Below are 18,004 nucleotides of genomic sequence, written 5' to 3' on the forward strand. Positions count from 1 at the left end.
CCCAGCCTCGCGAGGCAGCACTTCGCTGCAGCCGAGCCGGAAGCAGCGTCCGAGCCCCGGGCAAGGCAGAGCAGAGCGAGGGCCGCTCCTACGGAGCATGCGCTGTTGCAGTGCGCGTGCGCCACACACCCTAGGTATCGAACGCTGAGACCCAGCTGCTTCTGGCGCTGCAGGCCTGTCTCCTCCCCCGTCCCCGGAGTGGGGGTGCGCGCTCCCGTTCTCGGAGTGGGGGTGCGCGCGGAGGCGGGGGGAGCGGGAGCGGGGGTTGGGCTGCGGAGGGGGGAGCTGTCCTCGCCCCTGGAATGAGGGTGCGCGGGGGGGCTGTCCCTATCCTCTAGCTCCGGAGGGGGGTACGCGTGCGGAGGGGGGGGGCTGTCCCTATCCCCTAGCTCCAGAGGGGGGTACGCGCGCGGAGGGGGGGCTGTCCCTATCCCCTAGCTCCAGAGGGGGGTACGCGCGCGGTGGGGGGAGGCTGTCCCTATCCCCTAGCTCCAGAGGGGGGTACGCGCGCGGAGGGGGGAGGCTGTCCCTATCCCCTAGCTCCAGAGGGGGGTACGCGCGCGGGGGGGGGGCTGTCCCTATCCCCTAGCTCCAGAGGGGGGTACGCGCGCGGGGGGGGGGGCTGTCCCTATCCCCTAGCTCCAGAGGGGGGTACGCGCGCGGAGGGGGGGGCTGTCCCTATCCCCTAGCTCCAGAGGGGGGTACGCGCGCGGGGGGGGGGGGCTGTCCCTATCCCCTAGCTCCAGAGGGGGGTACGCGCGCGGGGGGGGCGGCTGTCCCTATCCCCTAGCTCCAGAGGGGGATACGCGCACGGAGGGGGGGGGCTGTCCCTATCCCCTAGCTCCAGAGGGGGGTACGCGCGCGGGGGGGGCGGCTGTCCCTATCCCCTAGCTCCAGAGGGGGGTACGCGCGCGGGGGGGGGGCTGTCCCTATCCCCTAGCTCCAGAGGGGGGTACGCGCGCGGGGGGGGGGCTGTCCCTATCCCCTAGCTCCAGAGGGGGGTACGCGCGCGGAGGGGGGGGCTGTCCCTATCCCCTAGCTCCAGAGGGGGGTACGCGCGCGGGGGGGGGGGCTGTCCCTATCCCCTAGCTCCAGAGGGGGGTACGCGCGCGGGGGGGGGCGGCTGTCCCTATCCCCTAGCTCCAGAGGGGGGTACGCGCGCGGGGGGGGCGGCTGTCCCTATCCCCTAGCTCCAGAGGGGGATACGCGCGCGGAGGGGGGAGGCTGTCCCTATCCCCTAGCTCCAGAGGGGGGTACGCGTGCGGAGGGGGGGGGCTGTCCCTATCCCCTAGCTCCAGAGGGGGGTACGCGCGCGGAGGGGGGAGGCTGTCCCTATCCCCTACCTCCAGAGGGGGGTACGCGCGCGGAGGGGGGAGGCTGTCCCTATCCCCTCAGCTCCAGAGGGGGGTACGCGCGCGGAGGGGGGGGCTGTCCCTATCCCCTAGCTCCAGAGGGGGGTACGTGCGCAGAGGGGGGAGGCTGTCCCTATCCCCTTAGCTCCAGAGGGGGATACGCGCGCGGAGGGGGGAGGCTGTCCCTATCCCCTTAGCTCCAGAGGGGGGTACGCGCGTGGAGGGGGGAGGCTGTCCCTATACCCTAGCTCCAGAGGGGGGTACGTGTGAGGAGGGGGGAGGCTGTCCCTATTCCCTAGCTCCAGAGGGGGATACGCGTGCGCGGGGGGAGAGGAGGCTGTCCCTAGCTCCAGTGGGGGGGTACGCATGCGGGGGGAGAGGCTGTCCCTATCCCCCTAGCTCTAGTGGGGGGTACGCACACGGAGGGGGGGAGGCTGTCCCTATCCCCATAGCTCTAGTGGGGGGCACGCGCATGCAGGGGGGAGGCTGTCCCTATCCCCCTAGCTCCAGAGGGGGGTACGCGCGTGGAGGAGGCTGTCCTTGCCCCCATCTGCAGAGTGGGGGTGCGAGTGGGAAGCAGGGGTTGCCTTCTTCCACCCAGTGTGTGTGTGTGCATGGAGGCAGGGAGCTTTGTCTTTCTCCCTACCCATTCTATCCCCAGAAGGTACGGGTGGGCGAGGAGGAGGTGATGTTTCCTCACCCCACCCTGTGCAGGGAGGGGGGGAAGAGAGAGAGAGAGAGAGAGAGAGTGTGTGTGTAAGGGGAGGCCCTGTCTTTTCTCCACCCATCCCGAGTGTGTGTGTGTAACTGGGGGAAAGGGAAAGTCCTGTGTCTTCCTTTGCCTCCCAACTCTGTAGTGGGGTGTTGTGTGTGGTGGTGGGGAAGGGTATCCTGCTTAGCTGCCCCTGTCCCTAGAGAGTGGGTGGAGAGGGACCAGATTAAGGCAACAGAACCCAGCCCTACTCTGGCTAAATCTTTAGAAATGTAGCTTTGTGCCTGTTCCAGAATGTAGGGCTTCCACAGTTAAAAAGATGAAGGGTACTTCTGGCAAATATACTGGACTTGAGGTCCTCATTTCTCTGTAGTTGTCTACCCCACTATTAGTTGTAACATCTTTTGATCTGTTATTTTGCAGGATTGGACAGGTGATTTCCAAGGAATGATTATGTGCTTCTGATAATTCAGTAGGTGATATTCTTCCTTATGAGTATGTATTAAAATGCACAATCCAGGATGTTATCAGGGGACATCGTTGCTAAGATGAGAATTAAAAGTGAGGTCCTGAGCAGTTATTAAAGATTCCTAGTACTCTTCACAAGTGTGGGCGAGAACACCTGATGCTTGGGGAAAATTCTTCTGGGTAATTATATTCTTGCTAACCAAAACTCCTCTGTATTAATTTTATACTTTACACGTCATATAGAAAATAATTACATAGTATTCCCAGGTATATATTTTACCACGTGTCCACTCTTCATTGGTGGGTGAAGTTCAATATTTGTAGGGTTTGTCAACTGAATACAATAAAGTTTTAGAATTCTTTCAGATGGAAGATTCCACAAGACACTTTTGTGTGTTCTTTTCCTAATGCTTTCAGTTCTGGCATTCATGGTCAGCTACTCTGGTAATTGTCAGTTGACAGTTTGTTTAAATGTATAATATACCATTTCCTTTAGCACTTGCAAATTACTATACAGCTGAAAATGTACATTTCTGTCACTTGTATAAGAATTTGGATTTTTTCCAAGTATTTTTCTTATTCTTTAGATACTGTGATTCAGCTCTACTGTTATTAGTGTACAGAACATTTGGATGTCATGGAGGTACAGTTTTCAAGTGAGTGTTGCCGCCTGTTGGACTCCAGGTGTCTCATGAGATAAAATAATTAATTAAAAACAGAGTGCTTCCTGTGAGTATTTTGAGTTTATATTTTTAATTAATATTTATTGTGGTGAATTGTAGGCAATATGCAATACAAGCATGTGAAACCTGGGTTTGAGTTCTTGTGCTTTGTGTCATATGGGAATTTTTGCAGAGGAGTCTACTCTTTGTATAGAGTTTCTGTTGAGTGAGGATTGCAGAAATAAGCCTTTAGTGATTGTAATATCACTCAGAAACTGCTCCGCCCATCTGATTTAAAGATTGCAATTATCTTACTTTGAAGAAAACAACTCCCCCATTCCTCTGTAGAATGGTGATCAGCTGTCATTGAAGTGAATTTTTAGGCCACATCTCCACTTACTGAGGATCAAAGTTCTGGTGATTGATCTTCTAGGGTTTGATTTAGCATGTCTAATAAAGACTAGGGATTTCAGAGTGGTGGCTGTGTTAGTCTGTAACTTATAAAAAGAGTGGTTCTGTGGCACCTTAGAGACTAACAAAAATATGTATCTAGGTTGAAACTCTCTAAATGGGACTGTCTGGTCCAGCAACATCCGTGGCCCAGCATGGATGTTGCTGGACCAAAGAGTCCCGGTGGATGGCCAGCAGCAGGGATTTGCGTGGGAGCCGGCAGGACAGTGGGCAGTCTCCATAGCAAACCATTCCCCGTTGGCCAGTACTCCTCGCTGTTTGGAGGAGTAAGGAAAGTTGATGGGAGCATTTCTCTGCTTGACCTCCTGCTGTGCCAAGCTCTGCTTAAAGTAAGTCAACTCCAGCTATGTTATTTACATAGCTGGAGTTGCATACTGTAAGCCAACTCTCCCACCCCACCCCACCCCACAGTGTAGGCATGGTGTTAGAATAATAGGACAATCAAGGAATACTTGAATATTTTAAAAAATATTTGCACAAAATGCACTGGTTTGTTATGCTTTTGACTTTGTACCGTCAAATGAAACCTTGATATACAAGTGCTAGTCAGTGCAATTGATTATTTCTCTATAGCTACACTGAGCTTGGTACCCTCATATTTTTTTATACATCTGTTCTAGCTATCTAATAAATATTTCTAGAATTGGAAGGATGGAGGTAAAATGATTAGTCAGTCTACTTCTATTCATTGTCTGATTGTACCTAAAACATAATTTTTGTCTTCACTCACAGTATGTGGGTCACATGGTAGAATGAAGTAAGAATCTATTTGCAGTCAAATTATTTTTAGTCTTTTTTTGGCATTTTCTCTTATGTGAACAGGCAGTGATCCAAGTAGTAGGTAACATATTTATTTGCTTCATGTTGGTCCAGATTGTGGGGTGGAAAAAAAAAACGGTTGTGAATGAGTTGCTGTTTAAGTGCCTTTGTCATGGACTAGCTTTTACATAGAATGCCTGTAGTATATGCATTGATTTAACAACTTGTGTTCAAAAGGAGGTTTCCCTTATGATCAACAAACTATTTCATTATTTTATAGTCCCATAGATCTCACATTGTTCTATCTTCACTACTAAACTGTATCCTAAATTGATAATGGTGATACTTTCTAGAGCAGGGGTGGGGAACCTGTTTTGGGACGGGGGCCACTGACCCACCGAAAGTCAGTTGGGCCACACACAAATGAGAAGCAACACAACACAACAAACAAAAAAACAACAAATCTCTGTGAGCTTATCCCCAAGTGAAAAGGAGAAAAAACTCCTCTCATATGTGGCCCCCAACTAAGCAGAAATTAAGTGTCTTAGTAAAAAGAGTGTTCTACCATTTGTGAATTGGCATAACGCCATCCTAGCTCACAGATTCAAGTGAATATACTTTTAAGACCATTTTAAATGTCCAGGGTATGTGGTGTAATATCTTTCATTGGACCAAATTTTGCTCAAAGGTTTCTTTCACCAACAAAAAAAAGTTCCAATAAAAGATACTTCACCCATCGGGTCTCTCTAATACCCTAGGATTGATGCAGCTACAACAATATTGCATACAATAAGGGCATTAATGTTTGGGAATATCATCTGTTTATGTGGAGTATCTCTGTCTAAAAATTGAATATGGGGGAAAGGGAAGGAAGACACCATTGACCTGGCATTTGCACTTTTCACAAGGTATTGGAAAGGAGTGTTTTTAAGTTTTCATTCCTTTTGGCTTTCTGCAGAAGGTCTACAGGTAGCTGGCATAAAAAGAATGGTTCCACAAGATGAAAATCTCAGCCCTATTATGGTCTAAATGGTAAGGAAAACTATTTTGTATCTAGAGTACGGTCAGCTTCTGTTAAAAGTGAAAAGTAATTAACAAAGGTGATTCTGAAGCATATTTAAGTGCCGCTGTGAAAATGACCTGTAAAGGAATTCTATTTTGTGTGTTGTTGTTGTTGCAAAAAAGGTAAAATATGATCCAGTGTCTGGAAGTTGAAGCTAGACAGTCAGACTGGAATTAAGGCATATATTTTTAACAGTGAGCATAATTGGAACAACTGACCAAGAGTCATGGTGGATTCTCCATACTGGCCATTTTAAAATTAAGATTGGATGTTTTTCCTAAAGCTATGCTCCATGAATTATTTAGAGGAAACTTTGTTTATACAGTAGGTCAGACTAGGTGATCATAGTGGTCCCTTCTGGACTAAGGATGTGAAGGGTTAACCAGCTAACAGGTGGGCTGGAGCAGCCTCCTCCTGCCATAAGCAGGAGGCTGCTCCAGCCCTGCGGAGTCTGCTGCAATCCAGAGCAGCCCCCATCTGTGGCAGGCTTGGCCCAGTGTGCCACAGGCAGAGATACTTGAACCCAGGCAGAGGTACTTGAACCCAGCCAGAGCAGCCCCTGCCTGCCCCTGTTTAATTGTTTAACCAGTTAAATATAAGGTTTAACCTGTTAACTGATTAACTTGGATTTTTACATCCCGATTCTGGACTAGGAATACGTTAGACAAGCAGTATGGTTTGACCCAAACAACCAACATGAGGGACATTCAGCCCGATTTTGAAGTCCACCTTTCATTGCGTTCAGGTTTAAAAACAAAACAGGATCTGTTGAATGCTGCCACCTTCATCTCACAACAGGGGCCTGCACATACTAATTAGGTGCAGAATAGGGATGTCAGATGCATTCTGTGAAAAGATTGCACTAATATATGTTGGCCATTGGAACAACTTGCCAAGAGCCATTATGTCCAAATTTAGGATGCTAAATTATCCTCAATCCTCAGTGGATTTCTCACTGACAATACTAGGCATTGAATGGATTTTTAAGTGCTCAGCACCTTTTAGGAATCCAGCCCAAAGGCAGGATTGCACAGTAATAGATGGTACAATAATGTCCTTAGGCAATAACTAAAATTATTAGCCCAAATTCTGCACTTTGTTACGTGGGGTATAACTCCTATGGACTTAAATAAGAGCTAAAGCTATGCCACTCTGAATCTACCCTTAGAAAAATAAACAGTTGCCATTGAACTTCAGAGGGTTGTGGAGGGAAATGAAAGGAGGCAATTTTGGGACCAGTATTTGTCTTTCCCCTCTACTAGGTCCCTGCTGTACAATCACCGCTCTTGAGAGTTTAAACTAAGCAAGCATGAAACGGCACCTAAATTATTTGTCTTTAAAGTACTAGCGTCATTATCCTATCTGGTTAAATACATTTGAAATGTGGGAACTGCCATATGTGAGGGTTTCATCTATACTGCAGCTGAGAGGTGAATTCTAATCTTGGGTGGACGTACCTACATTAGTTCCTACATTAGTGTTGCAGCAGTGGCATGTGTGGTGACTTGGGTTAGCTGCTTGAGTTAAATCCTAACCAAGATCTTTATTATGCACTTGGTTGGCTAGCCAGAAAAGCCACCTCTGCCTTTATGGCCTCACTGTTATTTTTAGCATGCTAAGTCAAGGAGAACTGGGGCTTTAACATCTGCCCGAACTGGGAATTACCTCTCAGGCTACATCTACACTGAAGCTAGAAGTTGTACGTCAAGTCATGTGGTACTGAGTCTGACTCTGTTTTGCACTGGAAAAATACTTTAGGTGGGCAGGATGTTTGATACCACCAGCATAGGTCAAGATAGTTCCCGTATGTGTGTGTGTGTGTATATATATACAATATTTTTTAAAAGGTATTGCTTTCTGAAGTGCTAGTCTCTGTCTGTCACAGGGTTGCACAGTGTATATAAATTGATTAGCAGTTATAGTGCACCAGCTAGGTCACTGTGGGTAACAGTCTACAGTGGATCTGGACTTTCTGACCTCCAGAATGAGTAAACAAATGGTAAGCTTTTAATTTTCACAGTATACTGCAAGTGCCTCTGAGCCTGACGACTTAGAGACATTCAGCATATGTTGCATGTCTTACTCCTGGAAGAATTGTGTTCCAAAAAATGCACTTGAATAGTAATAGAGAGGTAGCTATGTTAGTCTGATTTTTGCTAAAACAAAAGGAAAAACTATGTAGCACTTTAAAGACTAACAAGATGGTTTAATAGGTGATGAGCTTTCCCGAGCCAGACCCACTTCCTCAGATCATATTCTGGAAGAGAATTGGCATGACCATATATACCAAAGGAATACAATGAAAAAAATGAACACATTATTATAACCATGTCAGTTACAGGATCAAGAACACACGTTCCTGTTCATCCAGAAATATAATTTATGCCATCATGTGCCAACAGTGTCCTTCTGCTATGTATATTGGACAGACTTCTCAGACACTTCGCCAAAGAATTAATGCCCACAAATCAGACATCTTCACAAGGAAAAACCAGTTGCTTTTCATTTCAACCTACCTGGACATAGTCTTAACGACCTTACTATATGCATCTTACTTCAAAGAGACTTTAACACCAGATTACAGATGGAAACTTCAGAACTTTCATTCATGCTTAAATTTGACACTTTACAAATGGGCCTCAACAAAGATGCTACTTACCTTAACCATTACAAAGATAGCTTCCTACTTATCACCCCTGATTAGCCATTCATTGACTCATAAATCCCCTCTCCCCTTCCTTACCCCACCTTCTGTACTAAATCTAATTTGTCAGTTTAATAATGTGTTTGCTTTTTTCATTGTATTCCTTTGGTATATACGGTCATGCCAGTGCTCTTCCAGAATATGTTCTGAGGAACTGGGTCTGGCCCACGAAAGTTCATCACCTATTAAAGCATCTTGTTAGTCTTTAAAGTGCTACATAGTTTTTCCTTTTGTTTTAAAAAAATGCACCGTGTTTTAAAATTTTGCATATATTATTGGTCAAAATCACACAATGCAGTCCCGGCAGTTTCAGTTATTTTTGTAATTTATTTCAAAATACCTGCCAGCAAGTATGTCTTCAACAGTATAGACAAGAAAAAAGATTCAGGAAAAGTTTTTGACAAATAGATCGCATATAGGGCATATTAATACAGCACTTATATTATATGGAACAAGAGAGCATTAGGCAAGATAAAAAAAATCGAGAGAGGATCAGTCCTTTATATGTTAAAGTATAAGATGTGTGACATTAACATGAAATGTTCTCTATGGACTGTTCACTCATACTCAATTACAGGATACTTCACCTTCTGAAGCATCTAGTCAGGCCCTCTGATGGGAGTAGGGGGCAACTGTGCTAGGACCCAAAAGGGCTCGGGGCTCCTGGCTGCTGCTATTGCAGTGGTGGCCAGAGCCCCAGGCTCTTTAAATTGCTGCTGGCGCTTCCAGGGCTGGCTGGGAAAAGGGGACACAGCACGCTCTGGGTGGTCTTGAAGGCTGGCTGCCTGAGGCCTTGCCCTTTCCGTGAGTCCATAGCTGGGCCCCCACCTTGTCCTGATGTCCAGCTGTTGTCTGAGAGAGGATTAATCGAGTGCAGCAATTCCTGTTATCCTAGAGTCTATGATGTGAAAAGCCTCTCTCCCCACCCCCAACTTTTTGTTGAATGTTTGGAGAACCCGATCAGTGATTTGGGGAGGGAGAGAGATTGATTCTTTCATCATAAAGGAGCTATTAAGAGGAAAAATTTTGCAACAGTTTAGCCTTAAAATAAACTTTTAAAATGTAGACATACTTAAGAATTAAGGCAGTCGTCTTTATTCACGCAGTTACATGTCCTTCTGTTATAACATTACAATGTTGCTTGCTATTAAGACCAAACAATATGTTCAAGCCTGTGCAAGATACTGATAGCAATACAGTCTCTGCACAAATTTAAGATCCATAAGATCAACCCCAGTGGAAGGAGCAAGTGTAATTAAACGTCTTGAGAAAACTTTTTCCATTTGTGGATCATTAAAAGGGATTTAAGAGTTGTGCCCCCGCACCTGACACTGTTCTTTCACTTTTATGCTCTGTCTTACTAGTATTACAGACTGAATTGTCAGTATTCATATTTGTATCTGTAACAAATGCTTTGAAGTTTTGATACTTCAGTACAATTGTTTTATGTTTAGAAAATTACTTATTGAAGGAACATATGTTTCACAATTTTTCACATTTTATTTTTCCATTTTAGGAGAGAGCCTTCATCTTGACAATGGTAGCTTGAAGTCTATTAAAGTACAAGCATTTATATTGTTTTTAAAAATTTCTGTGCAGGTATGTAAAATGTAATATTGGCAATTATTTTCTCAGCATTATTTTTTATCGCAGCATGTTCTGAACGTGGAGAAACAAAATATTTTATTTGGAGAAATATTCATGATTAAGATCTTTTGCATAAAATGAAAAATTGAAATACAATAGATTAAGATACCCATGATCCTTAGTTTCTCTTCACACCTTTTGCATTCTATCTTAAATTTTGCAAACTTCAATAATATTGTAATACATAGTGCTATAAATTGTCTGAGATCAGAGATTTAGATAAGTAGCTCAGAACAGATACTCAGAATACTGTCAGTGTTCAGTCTAGTCAGTGCTGCACCTGTCTTGAGTACAAACTGAGATTTCACAATCACATTTTCATATTGAGTTTTTTTTTTTGATGCAGTGTGAAACACAGAAAACAAAAAATTAGTCATGTAAGGGAATTTTAGATGCTTACTTACATACATTGCAGTCAAATGCACAAGAAAATTGAAAAGATAAATGTGCTTTCTCTAATTACATGGTGTTATGCTGATCCTGGCTGATATTTAAGTATTGACATATCCTTCAGATATAAGTGTTTTTTGGGTTGGTGTCACTTAAAATGACTAACAATGAGTAAAAAAGCTATATGTGTTAAAATGTATCCATAAATTTATAAACTGAGAGAATTTCTGATCTCTGAAATATTAGAGTAACTTAACGGGGAAATCGTACCCTCTTTTGTTCTCTCCAGCAGATTCTAGCTTCAGGAGAACTGGGGTGGGGCCTGATGCAGAAGAATAGGGCAGGATGTCAAGAGACGATCAGATAATCTGTACCAGCTGTATGCTTTGGAGCAGGAGGGGGATCTGGGATATGACTAAGCGGTGTGGATGCCGAGGGTCAGTTGCTCTCCCATTTGATGGCTTTACTATTTTTTCCTAATCCTAGCAAATCAGGCACGTTGGATCCTTAGGCCACAGTAGTCGGTTGTGCTGGAAGCTTGAGAGTCTTTTTTTTTCCTCTTCCACAGTCTGGATGTGTCAAGGCTGTTGCCCACTCTGGCACTTTGAATGCAGAAGTGGGAGCCCACAAGAGCCATTAAATACCTTGCCTCTATAGGCTTCTGCTTAAAAACATCCCAAGGTCACAGATTTCCTGACGGTGGGTGGTATGTTTTCCCCAAGTGGGGAAAAAAACCTTTCTTTTTGAACCCAGGGAGAATCACCTGGGAACATCTTCCTGTGGGGCATCCCAAGGTCTTTTACCATAAAAGAGATTGAAATACACAAAAAAAATTGTAATCTCCGATAACTGACTTCTCAGTCTTAGGCATTCATATGCAGACCTCCTGTTACCTTCTAGGACACAAGAATCAGATCATAGTCTTAAAAAAGAGTGATTTTACTAAAAAAACAAAGAGATATACTTGGTTGCTAGGTGTTATGATGCAATTGAATTGCTTCCCTGGGATTCAGGTTTAATTCCAGTGTATGGCAGAGGGAAGGGTATGGCACATGAACACAGTACAGAGGAGTTTAACCAGACAACAAAACACAATCTGATTGTGCCTATGTACTCACATATCTGTACTTCCAATGTTCAGTCCATTTTTAGATATGGTATTCTTGCCTGGTTTAATTCATTTTCTCCCCCTCCACCGAGTTCCTGATTTGAATTCCCCCCCAAAAAACTGCAGCAGGCAGATTTCCTTTCAGTACAAATCTCAATGGTTTGTTCCCATTGGTTCTCTAGGCTCATTGCCAACACTTTCTGGTTACCTGGGTTTAACCCTGGAGTTACTGGATGTTTGGAAAAGGACAGCACTCCTCCCATCTATCACAGGGGGTGATAGGAAAAAATTCCTTCCCTGTAGCTTCCTTACATTTTTCCATGCACAAATTTTTCCGCTTACAAATTTTTCTGTCATGTTTGGCCTATGCATTGTGAAAGGGGCGAGGCTCTTAGAGGATTAGGTAAGATGATTGACATGCCTTCACCTCTTCAAATTCCTCAATTGTTTTATCCTTCACCACCACATGAAATAAAGATTTCTGGCCCATATTGGGTCCTTAGAAAGAGGATCCCTACCTGCTTACCCACATTTTCTTTCTTATGTCAAGTCCATTCTTCCATCAACTATTCCGGTCTGCTTCCATCACAAACACTGGCATGCTTTTCCAACCATTGAACTGCCCTGGAAATACACTGCCTTTCCCCCATTCACATGGGGGGCCATGAGTAGATTTTAAGGCAGTGGTAGGGAATCTATGGCCCGAGGTCCCTCACCAAAGGCTCTTAAGTAATGTAAGTTGCCATGGGATAAGAGAGAAGGTCCTTTCATGGATTGATAACTGGTTAAAAAACAGGAAACAAAGGATAGGAATAATGGTAAGTTTTCAGAGTTGAGAAAGGTAACTAGTGGGGTCCCTTAAGGATCTGTCCTGGGACCAATCTTGTTCAATTTATTTGTAAATGATCTAGAGAAAGGGGTTAACAGTGAAGTGGCAAAATTTGCAGATGATACCAAACTGCTCAAGCTAGTTAAGACCAAAGCAAACAGTGAAGATCTTCACAAAGATCTCACCAAGCTAAGTGATTGGGAGATGAAAATGGCAAATGAAATTCACTGTTGATAAATATAAAGTAATGCACATTAGAAAAAAAGAATCCCAACTATATATACAATATGATGGGGACTAATTTGGCTACAACTACTTAAGAGAGAGATCTTGGAGTAATTGTGGATAGTTCTCTGAAGACATCCACTCAGTGTGCAGCAGCAGTAAAAAAAAAAAGCAAATAGAATGTTAGGAGCCATTAAAAAAAGGACAGAGAATAAGACAGAAAATGTCTTATTGCCTCTATATAAAACCATTATATGCCCACATCTTGAATACTGCTTACAGATGTAGTCTTCTCATCTCAAAAAAGATATATTGTCATTGGAAAAGGTTCAGAAAAGGGCAACAGAAATTATTAGAGGTTTGGAACGGGTCCCATAAGAAGAGAGATTAAAAAGACTTGGACTTTTCAGCTTAGAAAAGAGAGAAAGGGGGGGATATGATAGAAGTCTATAAAATTATGACTGATGTGGAAAAAGTGAATAAGAAAAATTTATTTACCTATTCCCACAATATAAGAACTAGGAGTCACCCAATAAATTAATAGGTAGAGGGTTTAAAACAAACAAAAGGAAATTTTTCTTATCTCAGTGCACAGTCAACCTGTGGAACTCCTTACCAGAGGATGTGGTGAAGGCTAGAACTTTAACAGGGTTCAAAAAAGAGCTACATTGATTCATGGAGGTTAGGTTCATCAATGACTATTAGCCAGGATGGGTAGGAATGGTGTCTCTAGCCTCTGTTTCTCTGGAAGTGAGTTACAGGGGAGGGATCACTTGGGGATTACCTGTTGTGATCCCTCCTTCTGGGAGATCTGGTATTGGCCATTGTCAGCGGACAGAATACTGGGTTAGATAGCCCCTTGATCTGACCCAGTATGGCCGTTCTTATGTTCTTATATTCACCCATCGTGCTTGGTGGAAGGAGGAGGCGGCTCTGCACTGGAATGGCAATGCAAAGAAGTTCTGTTCCCTGTACTGCCTTGCAAGTTCCACCTACATCACTCCCATTGGCTGGAAATCTCAGCCAATGGAAGTAAGGAGTGGAGCCTGCAAGTCAGTGCAGGGCGCAGATCCACCTGTGGCCTCCCCTAGACCTGTGCCAGGTAGGCACCCACTCCTGTACAGACTGCTTCCCACCCCAGCCCTCTCTCCCACCATCCCTTGTATCCGGACTCTGCCCAACCAGCCTGTTGCTGCAGCCACCCTCCCATGCTGACCCCCATCCAACCTGCTCCTGCACCCTACCACTCACCTGGATCCTGCACCTCCACCCACGAGCAGCTCCCACCCACACATTGAACTGCTCATTTTTTACCCCACTACAGGGCCTAGAGTGGCCCCACCAAATCTACTAGCCCCACACCCCCAAAAGTATCTGGCCATAAGGAGAAGCCCCAAGCCTTGGTGTCCCTACGTCATGTGGTGCATTGGTGTCTTGAGGTTGGAATGCAAGGGGAACCTTGGTGTTCCAAGTTACATGAGTTAAGTGAGTGTTTCTCTTTGCTTATGAGTTGGGGGCCACATCCTTGAGGTATTTTTGCTTCTCATTTATGTATGGCCCCCAACTAATTTTTCTGTGGGCCAGTGGCCCCCAACTCAAAAAAGTTCCCACCGCTAGTTACCATCATTAGATTCACTTGGGCCCAGGGCTTTCTACTCTTTTGATATTCAAGTAATTTGCTCATGTCTTCCTTATCCTTAAGTCTTGATAAAGTGGAGCTTTCTAATACCAACTTCAGTAGGGATTTTTTAAACTTCCAAAGGTCCTATGTGTGTTAACTCAGAGGCCCTTAACTTGTTTCTTTGAGGTCCCTCCGAAGATGCTATCAAACTCCATGGCCAAGCTGTGCCACACCTGTTTTTCTACATCTAAAAGCTACAGTAGATATTAAGGGGTTACTAGCAGGGTAATTGCTCAGGGTCCCACACACAGGGGAGCCCACAAAGCTAGGTTGATTAGGCTTATATTTGTGTTCTGAGAGGGTGATGGAGGGGAGTCATTTCAGATCAATCCAAACTGGAATTTTTGCTGAATTGAAAAGTTGGGGGGGGGGGGGGGGGAACATTTTGGGTCAGTTGAAACATTTAGTTTAGATTTGGGGCATTTTCAACTTTTTGTCACTTGAAAAGCAAAGGAAATTTAAAAACAAAGGGTCTAGATTCAAAAACTGTGGAGGTGGTAGGGCTCTTCTTACATCAGGGGTGGGGGACCACTCCAAGATTTTGTTAAGTAGTCGGGGGGGGGGCACACTTTTCTGTGGAGAGGACTTCTAGTATGGAAGTTGTGTGCAGAAGGGCTCATGGGGTAAGGAGCTAGGGTTCAGGAGGTGGTGTGGGGTCTGAGCGGGTGTTTGGGTGAAGGAGGGGGTTGTGACCTGGGGCAGGGAATAGGGTGCAGTGTCTGGGAGGGTGCTTGAGTGCAGGAAAGGATTCTGGCCTGAGGAAGGGGTTTTGGAGGGGGTACAGGGTTTGGGATGGAGTTACGACCTGGGGCAGGGGGTGCAGAGGGCTTGGATGGTGACCTGGGGGAGGGAGTTGGGATGCAGGAGGGGCTAGGGTGCCAGAGGCAGGCTCTGGCTGGGAGGCACTTACCTAAGCTGCTCTCGGCCAGTAGGCCTGCAACACCCCCAAGGCAGGCTGGGCTACCTGCCTGCTACAGCCTCAGACCACTTGCAAATGCAGACTGCACCCTCCATGTGGCTCTCAACTCCGGTAGGTGAAGAGGCTTGTGCTGCCCTCGTCTCCCAGGCCAGTCTCTCAGCTCCTATTGGCTGGAGGTCAGTCTTTATTGGCTGGTTGTTTCTGGCAAATAGGAGCCGAGGATTGGGCTGGTGGGTGCGGAGATCACATGAAGCTTCCCCCCTTCTTGCAGAGCAGAGAAACATAGGGACTGCACTTAAACTGCGGCAGCTGCCTGCCCGTGGGTCCTGTGTGGGTGGTCTGCGGGCCCTGGGCCGTATTTTGCCTAACCCTTACACCTGTATAGCTTGGTTGTTAGGATGCTAACCTTGGATGTTGGAGATCTGTCAAGTCCCTGCTTCAGAACATTCACTATAACCTAGGTCTCTCTGTAATACACTACACAGGCTTAACGTCTGTTAAATGCTACTGATGACTTTTTTTCTTACTTTCCTTCATATATATATTTCTTACTTTCCTTTATATAGATATATATAAATTTTATAATCACTGTCAACAAGCTCTATTTTGTTCTGTGTTGATGTTCAATAGGTTACAAATGGTGTGGGTTTTTATCATGAATCGAATGAACTCCCAAAGCAGTTCCTCCACTCAGCGTAAGCGAATGGCTCTCGGAATTGTCATTCTTCTACTCGTTGATGTGATATGGGTTGCCTCCTCAGAACTCACTTCAGTAAGCATTGTTTCATGCTTATTTTTTTAATGGGGGAGAGGATAATATTACACAGATGTTTTTGAAGCACTGATCATATTTACACAGGTTTTATTTGACATATTTTTAATCTTAAAGGGTGAAAAAAATCAGTCTTCAGATAGCTAAACAGTACAGGCAGTCCCCGGGTTACGTACAAGATAGGGACCGTAGGTTTGTTCTTAAGTTGAATTTGTATGTAAGTCGGAACTGGTACATATTGTAGGGGAAACTCTAGCCAAACATTTTTCCAGAGCTCAGTTATATTCTCCCATACCTCACTTCCCTCAGTCCTTTATTCTCAAGCTGAGGTGTCTGCTGAGAAAAGCCGCTCCGTGTCTCCCTGGTCTGCTGGGGGGGGAGGGGGGCGCTAGCTTCGCGTCTCTCTGGTCTGCTGCGGGGAAGCAGCTAGTGCGGGGTTGCCTCACCCCGTTTGTAAGTAGGGATCCGATGTAAGTCGGATCCATGTAACCCAGGGACTGCCTGTATTGCAATCTATGTGAACTGAGAGTTATGAGTTAGCATAATGTAAGAGTTATTGTTTTAACAGTGGGGGAATTTCATTTAGAAATTATCAGAATCTCGAACCAATAGATATATTTATTTTTAGTTAGGGAATGAAAAACTGACTGACTTAGCATTTTTAAATTGATAAATAAAGTATTGTCACAGGGAGTAGGTAATCTAGTTATATCTTTAAAAATTAGTCTGTCTGATGAATCTGTCATTTTAGCTTTACATTTCATGTCTTAGGAAACTACTGCAAATAACCTTTAGAGAAAACTGCTATGACCCTCTGGGTTCCCATACTGAAAAATCAGCAATATTGCTGTTAATAGACTAAACACTAATATAAATAGCTAAAGTTTACTGTTGCTTAATTGCAGCTCTTAACACTGCCAGGTTGTTTTCTCACAAGTTTTATATACAGATCACGTATATGCTCTCACTGAACTCCCCTGAAAGTATTATTTATTTTGCAGTATCAATCTTGAATTGTTCTATATTAGAATATTTACTGCTAATGTATTTCCAGTAAAATACATTGCAGTGGTCCTTTTTACCAACTGCTAGGTACGCTTCTGCTCTTTGATTAAATACAATTTCAGTATCAGAAATCTTGCAACTCTTGCTCCGTGCCTCTAATTAGTGGACTGGCATTTAACTGTGTATATAAAAGGGATCTTTTATTGAGCAACTTCATGGCTGTCACATTTAGATTTTGTATCTTATGTTTGATTCTCCAAAGATTAATACATCGATATGACTTCAAGTTAAATGTAGACTTCCTCTGGGATGTAATATTTTACAAATTGGTGTCTTGTGGGTGTATTATGACTTCATGTAGTGCATTGGAGATGGTTTGGATTTGAATCTTTGGGCTAAATGAGACAATCTTCTTCTTTGGTCACGTATTCCAAGACCTATATAGTAGCTATCAACATCTTGGAAATGGTGGTGGTTTGTAACTGAAATGTTTATATGAAATATAATGAAATAACTCTGCAATGTTATAGTTCTTTCCAAAGTGTACCAATGAAGATTGGTGTAAAACAGCATTGGAACTTTACTATGAGGAATAAAAATTCTGTTTTTAACTATCTTAATATAAATGAAACAACCCGTTTCCTTACCTTGTCAAATCTTTTTTTTTTTTTTGTTTACATTATTTTAGTAGTTTGTTTAACATAGTACAGCACTGTATTTGTTTTGGGTCCCCCCCCACCCTCCCCACCCCCAGCTGCTGCTGAGTACTTCTGGTTTCCAAAGAGATGTCTGGTTGACCAGTCAGTTCAGTTCGTACTCTGGTGTTTGTAACTCGGAGGTTCTGTTGTACGTGTTTTGACTTTAGGAAGACCAGGTGGACTGATTCGGACTTGAAAAGCACTGATTAAATGAGAAGTCAAGTGGCTCATCAGTAATGATGAAGACTCTAACTATTTCTTTTCATTCCACAGTATGTTTTTACGAAGTACAAAAAACCTTTTTTCAGTACCTTTGCAAAAACATCCATGTTTGTTCTATACCTCTTGGGATTTATTGTTTGGAAGCCATGGAGGCAACAATGCACACGTGGGTTTCGTGGAAGGCATGCAGCCTTTGTAAGTATTTTCAGTATAATATCTTAAATATTGTGACTTCTGCAAATATATACATGACAATTCAAAATTGTTAAGGGGAATTGAAAATTAGTGTGTACTACTATGCTGATACAGTAGTATTA

At 44.2% G+C, this 18,004-nt stretch overlaps 1 protein-coding gene across 13 annotated transcripts in view; it reads left to right on the top strand.

The window, feature by feature from the left end:
* The first annotated feature begins 49 nt into the window (after positions 1-49).
* The window catches only part of SLC35F5 (solute carrier family 35 member F5), a 51,091-nt gene continuing 33,136 nt past the window's right edge, over positions 50-18,004 (top strand). For 2 of the 13 annotated variants that reach the window (XM_075933267.1, XM_075933256.1), the window contains exons 1-8: positions 98-204; positions 2,488-2,536; positions 3,120-3,261; positions 5,383-5,456; positions 9,708-9,790; positions 10,518-10,665; positions 15,621-15,762; positions 17,739-17,882. In XM_075933267.1, coding sequence (XP_075789382.1) covers positions 10,574-10,665; positions 15,621-15,762; positions 17,739-17,882 — 378 coding nt within the window. In that variant the 5' untranslated portion in view covers positions 98-204; positions 2,488-2,536; positions 3,120-3,261; ... (1 more) ...; positions 9,708-9,790; positions 10,518-10,573. Of the gene's footprint in view, positions 232-2,487; positions 2,713-3,119; positions 3,262-5,382; positions 5,457-9,707; positions 9,791-10,517; positions 10,666-15,620; positions 15,763-17,738; positions 17,883-18,004 lie in introns of all 13 variants that reach the window. The other 11 variants (XM_075933259.1, XM_075933266.1, XM_075933262.1 and 8 more) reach the window with 11 other exon arrangements.

The sequence above is a fragment of the Pelodiscus sinensis genome, chromosome 7, assembly GCF_049634645.1.
Source record: "Pelodiscus sinensis isolate JC-2024 chromosome 7, ASM4963464v1, whole genome shotgun sequence".
Classification (NCBI taxonomy): Eukaryota; Metazoa; Chordata; order Testudines; family Trionychidae; genus Pelodiscus; species Pelodiscus sinensis.